General features: G+C 44.6%; 1 protein-coding gene across 1 annotated transcript; it reads right to left on the bottom strand.

Annotated features, from left to right (window-relative positions):
- Positions 1-973: 973 nt before the first annotated feature.
- On the bottom strand, positions 974-11,729 carry nt5c3b (5'-nucleotidase, cytosolic IIIB). Its single transcript, NM_001130229.1, is given in 9 exon segments — positions 974-1,756; positions 2,829-3,029; positions 4,315-4,477; positions 4,763-4,852; positions 5,932-6,017; positions 8,017-8,063; positions 8,141-8,210; positions 10,955-11,053; positions 11,588-11,729. Coding segments are annotated over 9 exon segments (873 nt in total). The 5' UTR covers positions 11,594-11,729; the 3' UTR covers positions 974-1,645.
- Positions 11,730-15,867: the final 4,138 nt, after the last annotated feature.

The raw sequence follows: 15,867 nt of genomic DNA, 5'->3' as shown, positions 1-15,867 counted from the left end.
TAATCTCCAACCTAAGGGCCCGACCTCGCTTCACCTCTTCTGAAAAAAAATGAACTGGCCCAAGGGACTTCCCATCTCAGGGCCGTGGCAGAGGGGGGCAGCGCAGGAAGGAGGGGTGCACAAGCTTGTGACTGGGGTTGGGGGTCCCCAGATGGGACTCTGATACCCTAGTCTGAAACTGGGTATAGAGCCCAATGCAAGGAATCATGGGAAAACACTGTAAAGCCCCTGTACTGTAGAAATGAAGACATGGGGGCCCTGCGCTGAGACAGAAAGGACCCGGGGCTGCTGCATTTTTACATTAGAGAAGGCCTGACCCTCAGCTGGCGATTAGATTTACTGGTGTGGGGGTCTGCCTAACAAATTGGCTGCCCCCCACTCAGAAACAGACTTTCTCTTTCTCTAATATCTAATAAAATACTTATTAATATCATTTAAGCACGTAATCGAAATATTTACCAGGTTCATTTTCCAGGGAGAGATAGATTATTACTATTAATATTATTAGCAGTTTTAGACTGCTAATACCAGCTCTCTCTCTGAAAGTCAGCAGCCCTAAGGCAAACGGACTATGGGGGTTATGTAATAGAAGGCACTAAGTTTGCCCAGAAGCAGTAACCCATAGCAACCAATCAGCAGGTAACATTTACTGGTTAAAAGCACCTGGGCAAACTTAGTGTCTTTTATTACATATGGGGGTGATACAGTAAGAGCTAGGGCTGCTAACACTCTCACCACTTGCTGGGATTGGGAGTCTAAACCTGCTAATATCCCAGAACCTGCTAATAATGAAATGCAAACAGTGGGTGGGGCCCCGGAGTGGCTCGGCTGTGAATGAAGCTGGTTTTATAGAAGATTTTATGGACCCTTTGTACTATCAGACGGTATTTTTCCATTATTTGAAATGGTGAAAATAACAGACCTAAAAAAATATGAACAACGAACATTAAATAACAATAGTCCCACAGAGGGATGCAATGATCCAGAATGTAATATTAAAACGAGCTATACATTTGAAATGAAAAGGAAACAGTATGAAATCCAGTAATTGTAATGTAATAATATTACAGCTATAAGCTTTATATGGCACTTGGGCTGTACCACTGCGGCAGGGGGGGGGGGGGGGAGCACCCATTCCCTCCTGGCAGCTGTTGCCCAATACAGTGAAAGGAAAATTGCTACATGATGACACTGCCATTAAAGGGGAACCGTTACTATTATGAAAAATATTCCACTAAACTATAGAGGAAAAAAAATAATAAAATCTATTTGTGCCGAGGAATTATTAAGGGTGCACTACAGTCTACAGCAAGTGGAATTATGGCGTAGGCAATGGTGTTTAATGGCATGATGGTGACACTGGGCACTTGTGTTGGGTTCAGCCATCTTGGGACAACTGTGGGGATCATAACACCCTTGTGAGGGAATCTAAATACGTCAGTATCAGTTTAACAACAGATCCTCTCTCTGGATTGGCGGAACATTTGGCCAATGCCGGCTACCTTCCCAGGGGAACATGCCCACTTACATAATGTTAAAGACTACTGAGAGCTAGAGATGTACGTCCTGTCTCCCTGGCACGTGATTGGCTCTTCCAACATCCCAATAACCAGGCATTATTTGTAGTTGGGAGCCGGCAGAGGCATCAGTTCTTGGCAGTCACATACTGGAGGAGGCCATTCACCACATCCAGGGTCTCGTCTCTCACCAGCACAATGTCATAGGACTGTAGGAACTGCTCCGTCAGCTCATCAACCTGCAGAGAGGGGAAAATACAATGAATAATGATTTTACATCTTTTCCCTGGAGCCGCCATTTTGTGCTGGGCTGTGTGCTCCCTCAGAGATCAGCTGACAGGAAGTGATGCAGCTCTAACTGTAATAGGAAGTAGTGTGGGAGTGTGGGAGATTTAGCAGACATTCATTAAACATTTGTAATGTTCAGTAATAGAGATCCATATTATCCAATAACGGGGCCTACCTTGTCATTAAGGAAGCCGATCGTTACCCATATTATCCAATAACGGGGCCTACCTTGTCATTAAGGAAGCCGATCGTTACCCATATTATCCAATAACGGGGCCTACCTTGTCATTAAGGAAGCCGATCGTTACCCATATTATCCAATAACGGGGCCTACCTTGTCATTAAGGAAGCCGATCGTTACCCATATTATCCAATAACGGGGCCTACCTTGTCATTAAGGAAGCCGATCGTTACCCATATTATCCAATAACGGGGCCTACCTTGTCATTAAGGAAGCCGATCGTTACCCATATTATCCAATAACGGGGCCTACCTTGTCATTAAGGAAGCCGATCGTTACCCATATTATCCAATAACGGGGCCTACCTTGTCATTAAGGAAGCCGATCGTTACCCATATTATCCAATAACGGGGCCTACCTTGTCATTAAGGAAGCCGATCGTTACCCATATTATCCAATAACGGGGCCTACCTTGTCATTAAGGAAGCCGATCGTTACCCATATTATCCAATAACGGGGCCTACCTTGTCATTAAGGAAGCCGATCGTTACCCATATTATCCAATAACGGGGCCTACCTTGTCATTAAGGAAGCCGATCGTTACCCATATTATCCAATAACGGGGCCTACCTTGTCATTAAGGAAGCCGATCGTTACCCATATTATCCAATAACGGGGCCTACCTTGTCATTAAGGAAGCCGATCGTTACCCATATTATCCAATAACGGGGCCTACCTTGTCATTAAGGAAGCCGATCGTTACCCATATTATCCAATAACGGGGCCTACCTTGTCATTAAGGAAGCCGATCGTTACCCATATTATCCAATAACGGGGCCTACCTTGTCATTAAGGAAGCCGATCTTTATGATATTCTCCACAGTGGTGACCCCATCAGCCATGGTGAGGTCGCCCAGCGTATCCCCGAGCAGGACGATGTTAGTGCGGTGGCCGATCTCCTTGAAGTACTCGGTGTCCGTCAGAACGGAGCTGTTTTTGTTGTAGGTATGAATGAGTTCACCCTTAAAGCCCTTCATAATACCCTGAGAGATAAAGCAGAGAGCAGTTCAGGTTACAGAATAGTCTATTCTTAGCAACTTTACAATTGGTTTTCATTTTTTTACTTCATCGTTTTTGAATTATTTGCCTTCCTCTTCTGACCCTTTCCACTTTTCAAATGGGGGTCACTTACCCCGGCAGCCAAAATAACTATTGTTCTGGGAAGCTACAATTTTATTCTTATTGTTACTTTTCTTTCTATTTAGGCCTCCTTTATTCATATTCTGGTCTCTTTTTCAAACAACTGCCAGGTTGCTAGGGTAAACAGTACCCTAGCAACCAGTTGCTGAAAACAACGGGCAGCAAAAAGCCAAGCTGTGAGACTTGCATTTCATATCTGCACCTTTCCCACCACCATCTTTTTGTTTTATCCTGTCAGTGTGCAATAAATATTATTATGGGTATAGGAGCTGTTATCTAAAGTACTTGGGACCTTTCTAGGCACAGGTATGGCATCCATTATCCAGGAAGCTCTGAAGTAAGGGAAGACCATCTCCCATAGACTCCATTTTAACCAAATCTGGGTTCATGTGATGGAAAGTCCCGTGATTTTACAGATTCGGATTGGGTTCAGCCGTTAGGCACTTGGATTTGGCTGAAAAAGGCCAAATCCCAAACCAAATCCCAGATTCGGTGCATCTCTAGCAATTGCATGGAAAGTTGCAGAAGTTCCTTTGGTTGCCCTAGTACCAAAGGTGCTAAATGTCGATCCAGCCTGACTTCATATAGCAGTGTGCCTTCATTAATATATATGTAAGTGACATGAATTAGGGCTGATTTGCCCTTCGGGGCTATTATATCCTTGGATTTTCTGAGGGTACAATACTGGGCTGTGAAATATACAGATTGGCTAGTGTCCATGTACATTACAGGTCTCCTGTCTGTGTATCTAATTAGGCACTCCCATCATTCCACCCAAAGTAACAGTAACGTGTGTGTTAGTGCTGTGGGTGTTAGTGCTGTGGGTGGTACAAACCAGCAAATATCTATAAATATACGGTACTTTCAAACTCAACACAAGCCTTTTACCTTTACTTAGCAGGAAAATAAACAGCTTTCTACCTCCAGATAGAAAAATAAATCAATAACAGCCAATGATATTATATCATTACAGAAACCTTCATCTGGAGTGAAAAACAAAACCGTTTTGTCTTTTGTTTTGGGGTTTGTTGTTTCTAAGCCACTGGTTGGGGACCATTGAGCTAGAGGTTACTAGGAGGCGGCAATGCCTTGTTACAAGTGTTGTTAATAATACTTATTATTACTCACATTATCATCAAAGTCCATATAGTTGGAGACAACCTTGGTGTTGGGGTGAAAGACACCCTTCTGCCTGATAATCTCCTCCAACACATCCCCAATCCCAGCTGAGAAAATGAACAGAGGAATCTCGCTTTGGTAAAGGCTGTTAAAAAATAGATCATATCCATTCCTAAAATGAAAAGGAGAGTCAGTGAGGGGAGGGAAGAAAATCCAGCCATGGCAATGGGGGAGCACAGTAAGGTTAGAATATAAAGAAATGAAAAATGGAGGAAGCCTGAGCTAAACATTATACAGTTGGAAACCACCATGACAGAGAGGACAAAGCAGCCGCAGGGCCAGTTTGTAATCTGAATGTGGAAGGTTCATGGGAATTAAAGTGCAGATAATGAAAAGGAGTGGTGTAAATAAGAGGGGGAAATAAGGAAAAGGCAAAAGCAAAGCACAGAGTTTGTACCTCAGCATGGCATTTGACTCCTTCACCACCTGAGCCAGCCTGTCCTTCTGGATCCTCTGTTCATATAGGAGATCATGTGCTCTGCTCCACCTGGAGATATGGAAACAGGAATAAATTACAGGTATAGGATCCATTATCCTAAAACCTGTAATCCAGAAAGCTACAAATTACCGCATAACCATCTCCCATAGACTCCATTTTAATCAAATAATTAAAATTTAAAAAATTATTTTCTTTGTCTTTGAAGTAATAAAACAGTACCTGTACTTGATCCCAACTAAGATATAATTACCCCTTATTGGGGCAGAACAGCCCTATTGGGTTTATTTAATGGTTAAATGATTCCCTTTTCTCTGTAATAATAAAACAGTACCTGTACTTGATCCCAACTAAGATATAATTACCCCTTATTGGGGCAGAACAGCCCTATTGGGTTTATTTAATGGTTAAATGATTCCCTTTTCTCTGTAATAATAAAACAGTACCTGTACTTGATCCCAACTAAGATATAATTACCCCTTATTGGGGCAGAACAGCCCTATTGGGTTTATTTAATGGTTAAATGATTCCCTTTTCTCTGTAATAATAAAACAGTACCTGTACTTGATCCCAACTAAGATATAATTACCCCTTATTGGGGCAGAACAGCCCTATTGGGTTTATTTCATGGTTAAATGATTCCCTTTTCTCTGTAATAATAAAACAGTACCTGTACTTGATCCCAACTAAGATATAATTACCCCTTATTGGGGCAGAACAGCCCTATTGGGTTTATTTAATGGTTAAATGATTCCCTTTTCTCTGTAATAATAAAACAGTACCTGTACTTGATCCCAACTAAGATATAATTACCCCTTATTGGGGCAGAACAGCCCTATTGGGTTTATTTCATGGTTAAATGATTCCCTTTTCTCTGTAATAATAAAACAGTACCTGTACTTGATCCCAACTAATATGTAATTACCCCTTATTGTAGCAAATTATGCCTGCTGACTGTATGCTATATATAAGTGGTAACCCTGAAGACTGTATATGGTAAAGTAATGGTGTATAGTTTGCTACAGGCCATATATAAAAGCATTTACTGGTCGCCTATTTATGTGAGTAGTAAGGTCAGTGATGCAAAGATATAAAGTTAGAACATTCCGCACTGTGGATTAAGTACTCACCATTCCACCATAAGTGGATATTTCTCCTCAACTGACTTTTTTGGGTCCATTTCATGTGGGTAATAGGTGTTAAACAGACCCTTTAGCTGAAAAAGAAGCACAGAATCTATATTGTCTTGGCAGCAACTCACACAAATATCATTTATTTTTGTCAAAGTCCCTCTATTATTCATCTTCCAGTCTCTCATTCACACCACTGTCCGGTTGCCAGTGTAAAATGGACCCTAGCAACCGGATAGCTGCTGAAATTCCAAACTGTACAGCTGCTGAACAAACAGCTAAATGATATAAAAACCACACATAATAAAAAGATCAATTGCAAATATGTACCCTTAGAATACCACCTGCTGGAACCAATGGGAGAAGCGCTTAGTATCAATATTAAGGAAATACATCTACAGTTTAAAGGGCAAATCCATCATTGTAATTCAATCTATGCAATTCTTAAAAAACGTAAATCCTTATAAAGGGCAATCAATGAGAAGTAGCGAAGTTATATATATATATATATGATAAAGTTCTTTCATGGAGACTGAAACACTGACCTGTTATTTTAAATAAATAAATTAAATACAAGTGTGCCCAGAGTTCACTTATCATTTGGATTTATTTAAAGTGATACTGACACGAAAAAAACTACTTTTTAAAATATGAATGTACATAAAAAGTTGCCTATAGGTCGTGTTGATCATTTTTCACTGATAGGGCTGCTTTTGTGAGTAATTGTTACTTGAAGTTCCTAAACCTGACTGTTTTGCCAACCTGACTGTCCCTTCTCAGCCTGACAGTTACAGCTTCTAATGCTAACGGCCTCCTGATGCACAAATATGGCCGCCCCCTCATAGAGGAACATGGGGATCAGATAGGGAATGTAAAAGCCTCAGGAAACACGTTTATGGCAAAATTATAAAGCTCATGCAAAGACAATGTTATGAAAGATGTAAAAAAGTTTTCATTTCTGGTGTCAGTATCACTTTAAATACAGCATATTTGGGTACCATAGTAGCATAGGTTAAAAACAGACACGCCCATCAAGTTCAACCTTTTCTGCCTAAATGTCCCCATACACAGGCCGTTTCTAGCTGCCGATATGGGTCCCTTAGACAGATTCGGCAGCTAATTGGCCCGTGTATAGGCACTACCGACGGGCCTGCCTGACCGATATCTGGCCTGAAATCGCCCAGATCTCAATCGGGCAGGTTAGAAGATCTAGTTGGATCAGGGACCTCAACAGGGCTTGTTGATGCGGTCCCTGGACCGACTTTTCCTATACCTGCCATTATAACTCGATCGTTTGGCCCCAGGGCCAAACAATCGAATTATCCTGGATTCTCCCGATATCGCCCACCCGTAGGTCCAGAGGAAGGCAAAAACCCCTTCTGGATATTCTTCAGTTTCCTTCCTGACTCCACAATGGCAATGGGACCCGTCCCTGGATCAACTTGTACTATGAGCTACTTTCAATAACCCTGTATTTCCTTGCTAAAAAGCCACCGGGGTCACTGTGCGGAGAATATATAGAATGTATTCATACATTATATATATATATAACCAATGAAACAGAATACCGCACTCACAGGACTTAATGAAAAAATACAGTGAAGTTTATTGTGAAGAACGTCTGTCTGAGACAGACGTTCTTCACAATAAACTTCACTGTATTTTTTCATTAAGTCCTGTGAGTGCGGTATTCTGTTTCAGTGGTTACATTTGTATTGTGTATACTGCACCCAGGCATTTTTGTTATAAGACGTGAGTGCCTGCTTCCTACCAGCTATATATATATATATATATATATATTATATATATATATACTGGGGGCAGTATAAAGCCCATACACGCAGGACCGTAGTAACCATTGCTTCAGCTGATTGGGCCTTATGACCGTTCCAAAGGCCAGAGTCATGGCTGCCTGCTGGGGGGCTAAGTTCTGCTTGTGTTTTTAACAAGGAGCTTGGGGGCAGCAGACCCAGGAACATTTAAAGTGGTACAGGCACGTTCTTATAATAAAAACTAGACTGCGCCAGTAGAACTTTAAACTGGTGAAACCTAATCACTTATCAATGTAATTGTGTTTTCACATACCTTCTTCCTGCATTCATCACTTATAATATTGCTGTTGTCAATAATATCTGTGTAAGAGAGACGAGGTAAGAGGTCCGGCTCACAGAACAAGCACAATACTTAATATACACAGCGGCATACTCACTGTAGCAGGTAGGGCATCTCTCTCCATTAAAGCTGAAGCGGCTCAGCGTCATGTCAAAATCTGAAATGACCTGTTATACAGAAAGCGAGAGACTTTAATGTGTTTCCTGTGTGAATGGCCCATGATTAGACTGATACACAGACTGCATGCAATACACAGGGGGAGGTCACACAGACACTACTACACATAGAATGTATGCAGTTAAAGGGGAACTCCGGCTTCTAAACCAAGATTTGTTAAATAGTTCTACACAACAGAAACCCCCTAATATCCCTATCCCTGTAATCTGTTCCTTCAAACAGTAGGAATAAATACCATTTTTATATGCTGAAATCCAGCTGCAAAACTGTTTTCTCTTTCTGCATCATTTGTAATCCTGGCAGGGGAGGAGGGACTAAAACACTGATGTTATACATTGTAACAACTTCTCCACAGCTTACAGGCAGCCAGCAGGAACTACATAACCCACAATGCATTGCACTGGGATGTTCCTTTCCTAATTGACATCACGTGTGCAGCAGGGAATTGTGGGATTGGGGGGAGGCAGGCTGAGGGACAGGCGCTACTGTTACAGTTTATTTGAGTCACAAAGTAGTCAGCCAGATCAGCAGGGGAACAGGGGGCGGGGCTTAGGGAACTGTTCCAAACCAGATTATTACATTAAACATCATGAAAACGCTTTTTTAATTGTTGTATATTGCAAAGATGCATGAAATTATGTTTACTTTTCAGAAAGTTTAAGCTGTGTTTGGGTGGAGTTCCCCTTTATATGAGATCTAAAGGTTAAAAAACTGAGGGTACCCATATGTTTGGCACCCCAAGTAAGGCAAATCTTGTGACCTGGGATGGCAGCATCTTCTATAATAATTGGAATGGCTTGGGGTACTTTATTCAACAGTGCTGTGCCACCATGTTTAAGCAATTTCCCAAGTATCCCCTGCTAAATATACTATGTAGGAGACCAGCGTGGTGCAGGGGATACTAGGCTATATATGGATAATATATGATGTGCAGCAGCAGCACAGGCTTTAAGGGTAGGGATTTGTGCCGATATGTTGGGCACCCCCTTGTGTTCTACCCGTTAGTGCTAAATTACTATAGCATCTGGAAATGATGTATCAAGGCAGCAATATTTCCTTTATAATATAATTTTCCTTTATAATATTTCTTTTCACTCTAATCCGCCTTGTAGCAGTAAATGACAGGTCTCAGAGTGAATTTTAGACCGCCGTGGTCTGACTGCACAGTACTAAAGATAGCTGGAATCCCAGCCATAAAGCACGGCAGAACTGGCGAGTGACAAAAAGCTGACTTAGGGCTATGACACACAAAGCAATTTAGGGTGATTCCACCTCCCAATCCCCTATTCTCTTCCACACCTGTATTCTTTTCACTTTTCATTCCTCCTTCCCCTTTCCCATCTTTTTTTAAGGTGCCCATACACGGGCCGATTCTAGCTGCCGATATGGGTCCCTTAGACAGATTCGGCAGCTTATCTGCCCGTGTATGGACACTACCGACGGGCCTGCCCGACCAACATCTGACCTGAAATCGGCCAGATATCGATTGGGAAGATCTAGATTTAGTCGGATCGGGGACGGTCCCGGAACCGACTGTGCCTATACCCATCATTCTAATTAGATTGTTTGGCCCCAGGGCCAAACGACCGAATTAGCCGGATATCACCCACCCATAGGTGGGGATATCGGGAGAAGATCCGCTCACTTGTCGACCTCGCCAAGCGAGTGGATCTTAGTGTGTATGGTAGTGCTGGGCGGTATGACCAAAAATTTATATCACTGTATTTTTCAAAATTATATCGGTATCACGGTATTTGACGGTATTTTTTTTTCCCCATGCATGATTAGGTGACCACCCCAAACCCCCCCCCACCACCCCAAACACCCCCCCATCCGCACGCACCCCCCCCCCACCCCACCCCAAACACCCCCCATCCCCTTCACATAAATATAACCCCCACCCCAAACACCCCCCCATCCCCTTCACATAAATATAACCCCCAAACACCCCCCCATCCCCTTCACATAATATAACCCCCCACCCCAAACACCCCCCCATCCCCTTCACATAAATATAACCCCCAAACACCCCCCCATCCCCTTCACATAAATATAACCCCCCACCCCACCCCAAACACCCCCCCATCCCCTTCACATAAAATATAATTACTGGCCAGGCAGCCGCAGGCACCCCCGACAGCTCACATTGGTATCCGACTCTGAATGATGCATCCTAGCGATGGCGCTGACGTCACGCGCGCACCCGGAAGTATTTGGAAAAATTGCCAGGAAGCGCGCACACCGGTATGGGGGTATGTAAAAAATTTATATCGTTTTTTTAAAAAAAAACGGTGTTCGGTTTTTACCGGTATTCCGCCCAGCACTAGTGTATGGCCATCTTTAGTCTATTTCACCCCCCTCGTGGTATGCTGCTTAGACCCCATCCTTGTTGCAGTAAAGCAGTGCAGAACCAGAACACATGGAAACAGCAGGAGTTGCTGCTGCAGAGATTTATCTGACGGACTTGCCCAGCTCCCTGAACCCAACCGGTGCCCATTAGAAATCTCTACTCACTCGCATCTTAACAGTTTGTGTGTGTTCCAGTTCAGCACAGCTTTACTACTATCTGGACACCATTAAGAAGAAGGGCAAAGAGATACGAGAAAGGAAAGGATGGGTCGCTATGGGCAACTGCAGCAGTGCAACTTGGCAATTCTGTTGCCAAGCGTGCATAATAACGCCCGCGGGGCAGAGTCAGACAGTAATACGGTATCGGCATTACAGCGCAACCAACCTGCAGCTTCTGTTGCCCTCCTTTGTGCATCAGTCGGATCTTCTCCTGCACCCCCTCCGGGTCCTTCATCCGCACGGTGTCTTTACTAAGAACAGGGAGCTGGAAATCAAATTAATAATGGTTCATGCCCTTAATATAGTAGCAATTTATAAGTATATGTTCCCGACACTGGGCAGGAAAACAAACATACAATTGGTTCTCCTCGCAGGGGCTATTAAAGGGGACCTGTCACCCTAAGAAATAATTCTAAATCCTTTTCTATCAGGTTAGTAGAGCAAAATAAACTTAACTCACACTATATAAATTATTGAATTTCTTTTTCCTTCAGCCTTGGAATTGACAGTCACAGCCAACCGCCATTTTGTGTGCACTCACTGTTATTAAGACAAGCTTTGTTTCACCCCAAAACCTTATATATTTGCCATCTAGGTGATATCTAGGAAGTGCTGAAAGGAAAGTTTAAGTAATTGAAAAATCTAAGCTGTCAATCATATATTGCCTGCCCCTGCAAGAAGTACAGTGAAAGTAAACATCTGATTGGTTGCCATGGGTTACTGCCCCTACATCTAGTTCTTGGGGGGCAATGCATTAATAAGAACACTACACAAAATTCTGCAGCCAAATGTTCCTCACCAACATGTTTGCAAAGAAACTGAAGAGCCGGGGTGCGCAATGGGATCCCTTCACTCTGCTCTTCTCTCTGCAGCAGCGACAGCTGCGACTGTCGGTCCCCTGTCTGTATTATACCGGGGGCGGTGCCGGTGCAACTGCAGCCACACACTCAGTCTCCCTAGTGCGGAGGGGAGGAGTCAGTGACTGAGCTGCTGGGGAGGAAGGGGCGGGGCTTAGTGCTGGAGCTGCTGCCACACACTCTGTCTCCCTAGTGCGGAGGGGAGGAGTCAGTGACTGAGCAGCCGGTAAGGAAGGGGCGGGACTTAGTGCTGGAGCTGCTGCCACACACTCAGTCTCCCTAGTGCGGAGGGGAGGAGTCAGTGACTGAGCAGCCGGGGAGGAAGGGGCGGGGCTTAGTGTTGGAGCTGCAGCCACACACTCTGTCTCCCTAGTGCGGAGGGGAGGAGTCAGTGACTGAGCAGCCGGTAAGGAAGGGGCGGGACTTAGTGCTGGAGCTGCTGCCACACACTCAGTCTCCCTAGTGCGGAGGGGAGGAGTCAGTGACTGAGCAGCCGGTAAGGAAGGGGCGGGACTTAGTGCTGCTCCAGGAGCGGAAGTGACGCGGCGGCTTCGGGGAGGAATGCGGCGCAACCTGAGGGGGAATGTTCAGTTGTAACTACAGAGCAGGGAGACGGAATGTACGTTTAGTTTCCATAACCAGTCACTATTTATATTCATGTGCTTGAGGTACTTATGGTGCCAGTGCCGGCTGAGGGACACTGTATAGAATAGAATGCCAACATGGCGCTGCCTACTGCCTTACACTGTGTATAATGGAGTTGGGGTACTTCCCTATCACTCAATTTCATGTGGTTTGGACGTCAGTGCAGTAATGGAAATATCACTGAAGGGCCCCTATGTTTTTTTCATAGTTTTTGAATAACTTAGTTATTGAAATAATTAAAAAATGAAGACCAATTGCAAATTGTCTCATAATATCACTCTCTCCATGGTACTAAAACTCAACTCAAAGGTGCACAACCCTTTTTTAAACTCACCAAAAATAGAATTGCAAGCGGCCTGTGGGAGTTTTACAGCAGCCCCCGTGCAGCCTTAGTTACACCGCTGGTATAGGCAGGGCCGCTGCTGGCCAAATGGGTGCCCGGAGCAGAAATGTACTCTTGTGCCCCCTCCCCCAAATAAAAGTAAATACATAAATAGAGAAAAAAAATGCCCCCAATAGAAAGTGCCCCCATACACAGTGCCCCCAATAGAAAGTTCCCCTATACACAGTGCCCCCAATAGAAAGTTCCCCCATACACAGTGCCCCCAATAGAAAGTGCCCCCATACACAGTGCCCCCAATAGAAAGTGCCCCCATACACAGTACACCCCATAGACAGTAGCCCCCATACACAGTGCCCCTAATAGAAAGTGCCCCCATACACAGTGCCCCCAATAGAAAGTGCCCCCATACACAGTGCCCCCAATAGAAAGTGCCCCCATACACAGTGCCCCCAATAGAAAGTGCCCCCATACACAGTGCCCCCAATAGAAAGTTCCCCCATACACAGTGCCCCCATAAACAGTGCCCCCAATAGAAAGTTCCCCCATACACAGTGCCCCCAATAGAAAGTGCCCCCATACACAGTACACCCCATAGACAGTAGCCCCCATACACAGTGCCCCTAATAGAAAGTGCCCCCATACACAGTGCCCCCAATAGAAAGTGCCCCCATACACAGTGCCCCCAATAGAAAGTGCCCCCAATAGAAAGTGCCCCCATACACAGTGCCCCCAATAGAAAGTGCCCCCATACACAGTGCCCCCAATAGAAAGTGCCCCCATACACAGTGCCCCCATAAACAGTGCCCCCAATAGAAAGTTCCCCCATACACAGTGCCCCCAATAGACAGTGCCCCCATACACAGTGCCCCCAATAGAAAGTGCCCCCATACACAGTGCCCCCAATATAAAGTGCCCCCATACACAGTGCCCCAATATAAAGTTCCCCCATACACAGTGCCCCCAATAGAAAGTTCCCCCATACACAGTGCCCCCAATTGCCCCATACACAGTAGCCCCCACACTCAGTGCCCCAATTGCCCCATAGACAGTACCCCCATAGACCGTAGCCCCCACACAGTGCCCCCAATTGCCCCATAGACAGTACACCCCATAGACAGTAGCCCCCATACACAGTGCCCCCAATAGAAAGTGCCCCCATACACAGTGCCCCCAATTGCCCCATAGACAGTAGCCCCCACACACAGTGCCCCCAATTGCCCCATAGACAGTATCCCCCATACACAGTGCCCCCAATAGAAAGTGCCCCATACATAGTGCCCCCAATTGCCCCATAGACAGTAGCCCCCACACACAGTGCCCCAATTGCCCCATAGACAGTACACCCCAAAGACAGTAGCCCCCATACACAGTGCCCCCAATTGCCCCATAGACAGTAGCCCCCACACACAGTGCCCCAATTGCCCCATAGACAGTAGCCCCCATACACAGTGCCCCAATTGCCCCATAAACAGTGCCCCCAATTGTCTCATACACAGTACCCCCATAGACAGTAGCCCCCACACACAGTGCCCCCAATTGCCCCCGTAGAAGGTACCCCCAACAGATGAAGTCATCGTCAGCGGCTCCTTCTTTCTTATGCCGCGGCAACAGGCACTTCTATAAGGTTGCGCCTCGTCGCTGACGTGTGATGTCATACGTACGGGCGCAACCTTATAAAAGGGCCTGTCGCTGCCGCAAAAGAGAGAAGCCGCTGCCGCCGATGGTCTGTTGGTGCCCTACGCAGACTGCATACAGGGAGCGGCGGTACTGGGCATAAGCCCTGGCATTGTGCAATACAATCTGTTGCTTAGTGCAGAGCAGCCCAATGTGATGCACTGTGTGTGCAACTGGCTCTGCACCAAGAGGAGGAAAGTTGTGGAGAAACTAAGTTTGGAGCAGAACAAGCCAAATATTTTTGGTTATTCAGGGTATTTTTTTTCTTTTTTTTGCCACATTAAACTAAATCACATTCTCACAGTGTCCCAAAACCTGCAGATAATTAGAGGGGACGCTGGGTGGAACTGTCAGCTGGTGCTACGTGCGGGCTGGGGGGGGGTTGCATTTATATTCCGTCCATTTGCCTTCCATAGTACTGTGTGCCGGCCCCCATCATCTGAAACACTTATATGAATTGCATGTTTTGGGCTAAAACATTCATTTTTAAAAGAAAAAAAAAACTTTTTTTTTTTATTTTGTACCATTTATCACATCAAAACTCCCAACAAATCCAAAAGTAAAAATGTGCCATGTAAATGCTGCCAAGATTGTGTAGGGGTCAAAGGCAAATTAGAACAAACTTTATTTCGTGGTTTTAGAGGGTTTTCATGGTTTTTTGGGCTTTTTTTTTTATTTATAATTAATTGGTTGACATTCCTGCTTTTTTAAAATGAGTTTAGTCATGGTAGAAAGAAACCATGAAAATTACACAAACTGTTACCCTTTAAGGGGGACATAGGATAAATGGGTAACCCCTAATCCTGTAGGCAGTTATGAATAATATCCGGTGCTGGTTTCCCTTTGGGCTAAACATTAACCCTATCTGTAACAATGGCCCCTTTATTGGAGCTCCCTATAGATCCTCTCAGGTCCCTGTCTGGGTTTCACATGAGGGGTGGGCGTGTCCTAATGCTCCCTGCCAGAAGCACAGTAGGAGGGGGAGAGCCAATCACAGCCCTGCACTCACACAAGCACAGCAGGCTTCAGTTCCCTATCAGGTCAACCTAGCTGCTGATTGGTTCCTATCCTACAGTGCAGGGTACGGCCGGCTCCCCAGCTCATCCAGAGAATTCAGCCAGCAGGAAGTGGAACAGGTGGGCGGGGCTAGTGGGGTTTTTGTGGAATTTCTCAATAAATCAGTCAGAAACACAACTTTTTTAAAGCAGAATCCTTCTATATCTAGAGGAGTATAATTCCCTGGTACATTCATCATTTTTATAGGATATGTCTCTTTTAACCCTGTTGTGCCCTAGGCAGCCACCTAGTTCTGGCCTTGTGTGCCCTACAGTTAGGCAACCAATAATACTTAACTCTGGAGCGCCCTCTTCTGTCTAGACTTCCCAGATGAGAGAGAGAGAGAGAGAGAGAGAAAAAAAAAAAAATAAAAAAAATAAATATATATATATATATATATATATATATATATATATATATATATATATATATAGCTTAATACAGGTATGGGACCTGTTATCCAGAATTCTCAGGACCTGGGGTTTTGAGGATAAGGGGTCTTTC

Source organism: Xenopus tropicalis, chromosome 10 (genome assembly GCF_000004195.4).
Source record: "Xenopus tropicalis strain Nigerian chromosome 10, UCB_Xtro_10.0, whole genome shotgun sequence".
In the NCBI taxonomy this organism is placed as follows: domain Eukaryota; kingdom Metazoa; phylum Chordata; class Amphibia; order Anura; family Pipidae; genus Xenopus; species Xenopus tropicalis.
This window is presented reverse-complemented; position numbering and strand designations above follow the sequence as displayed.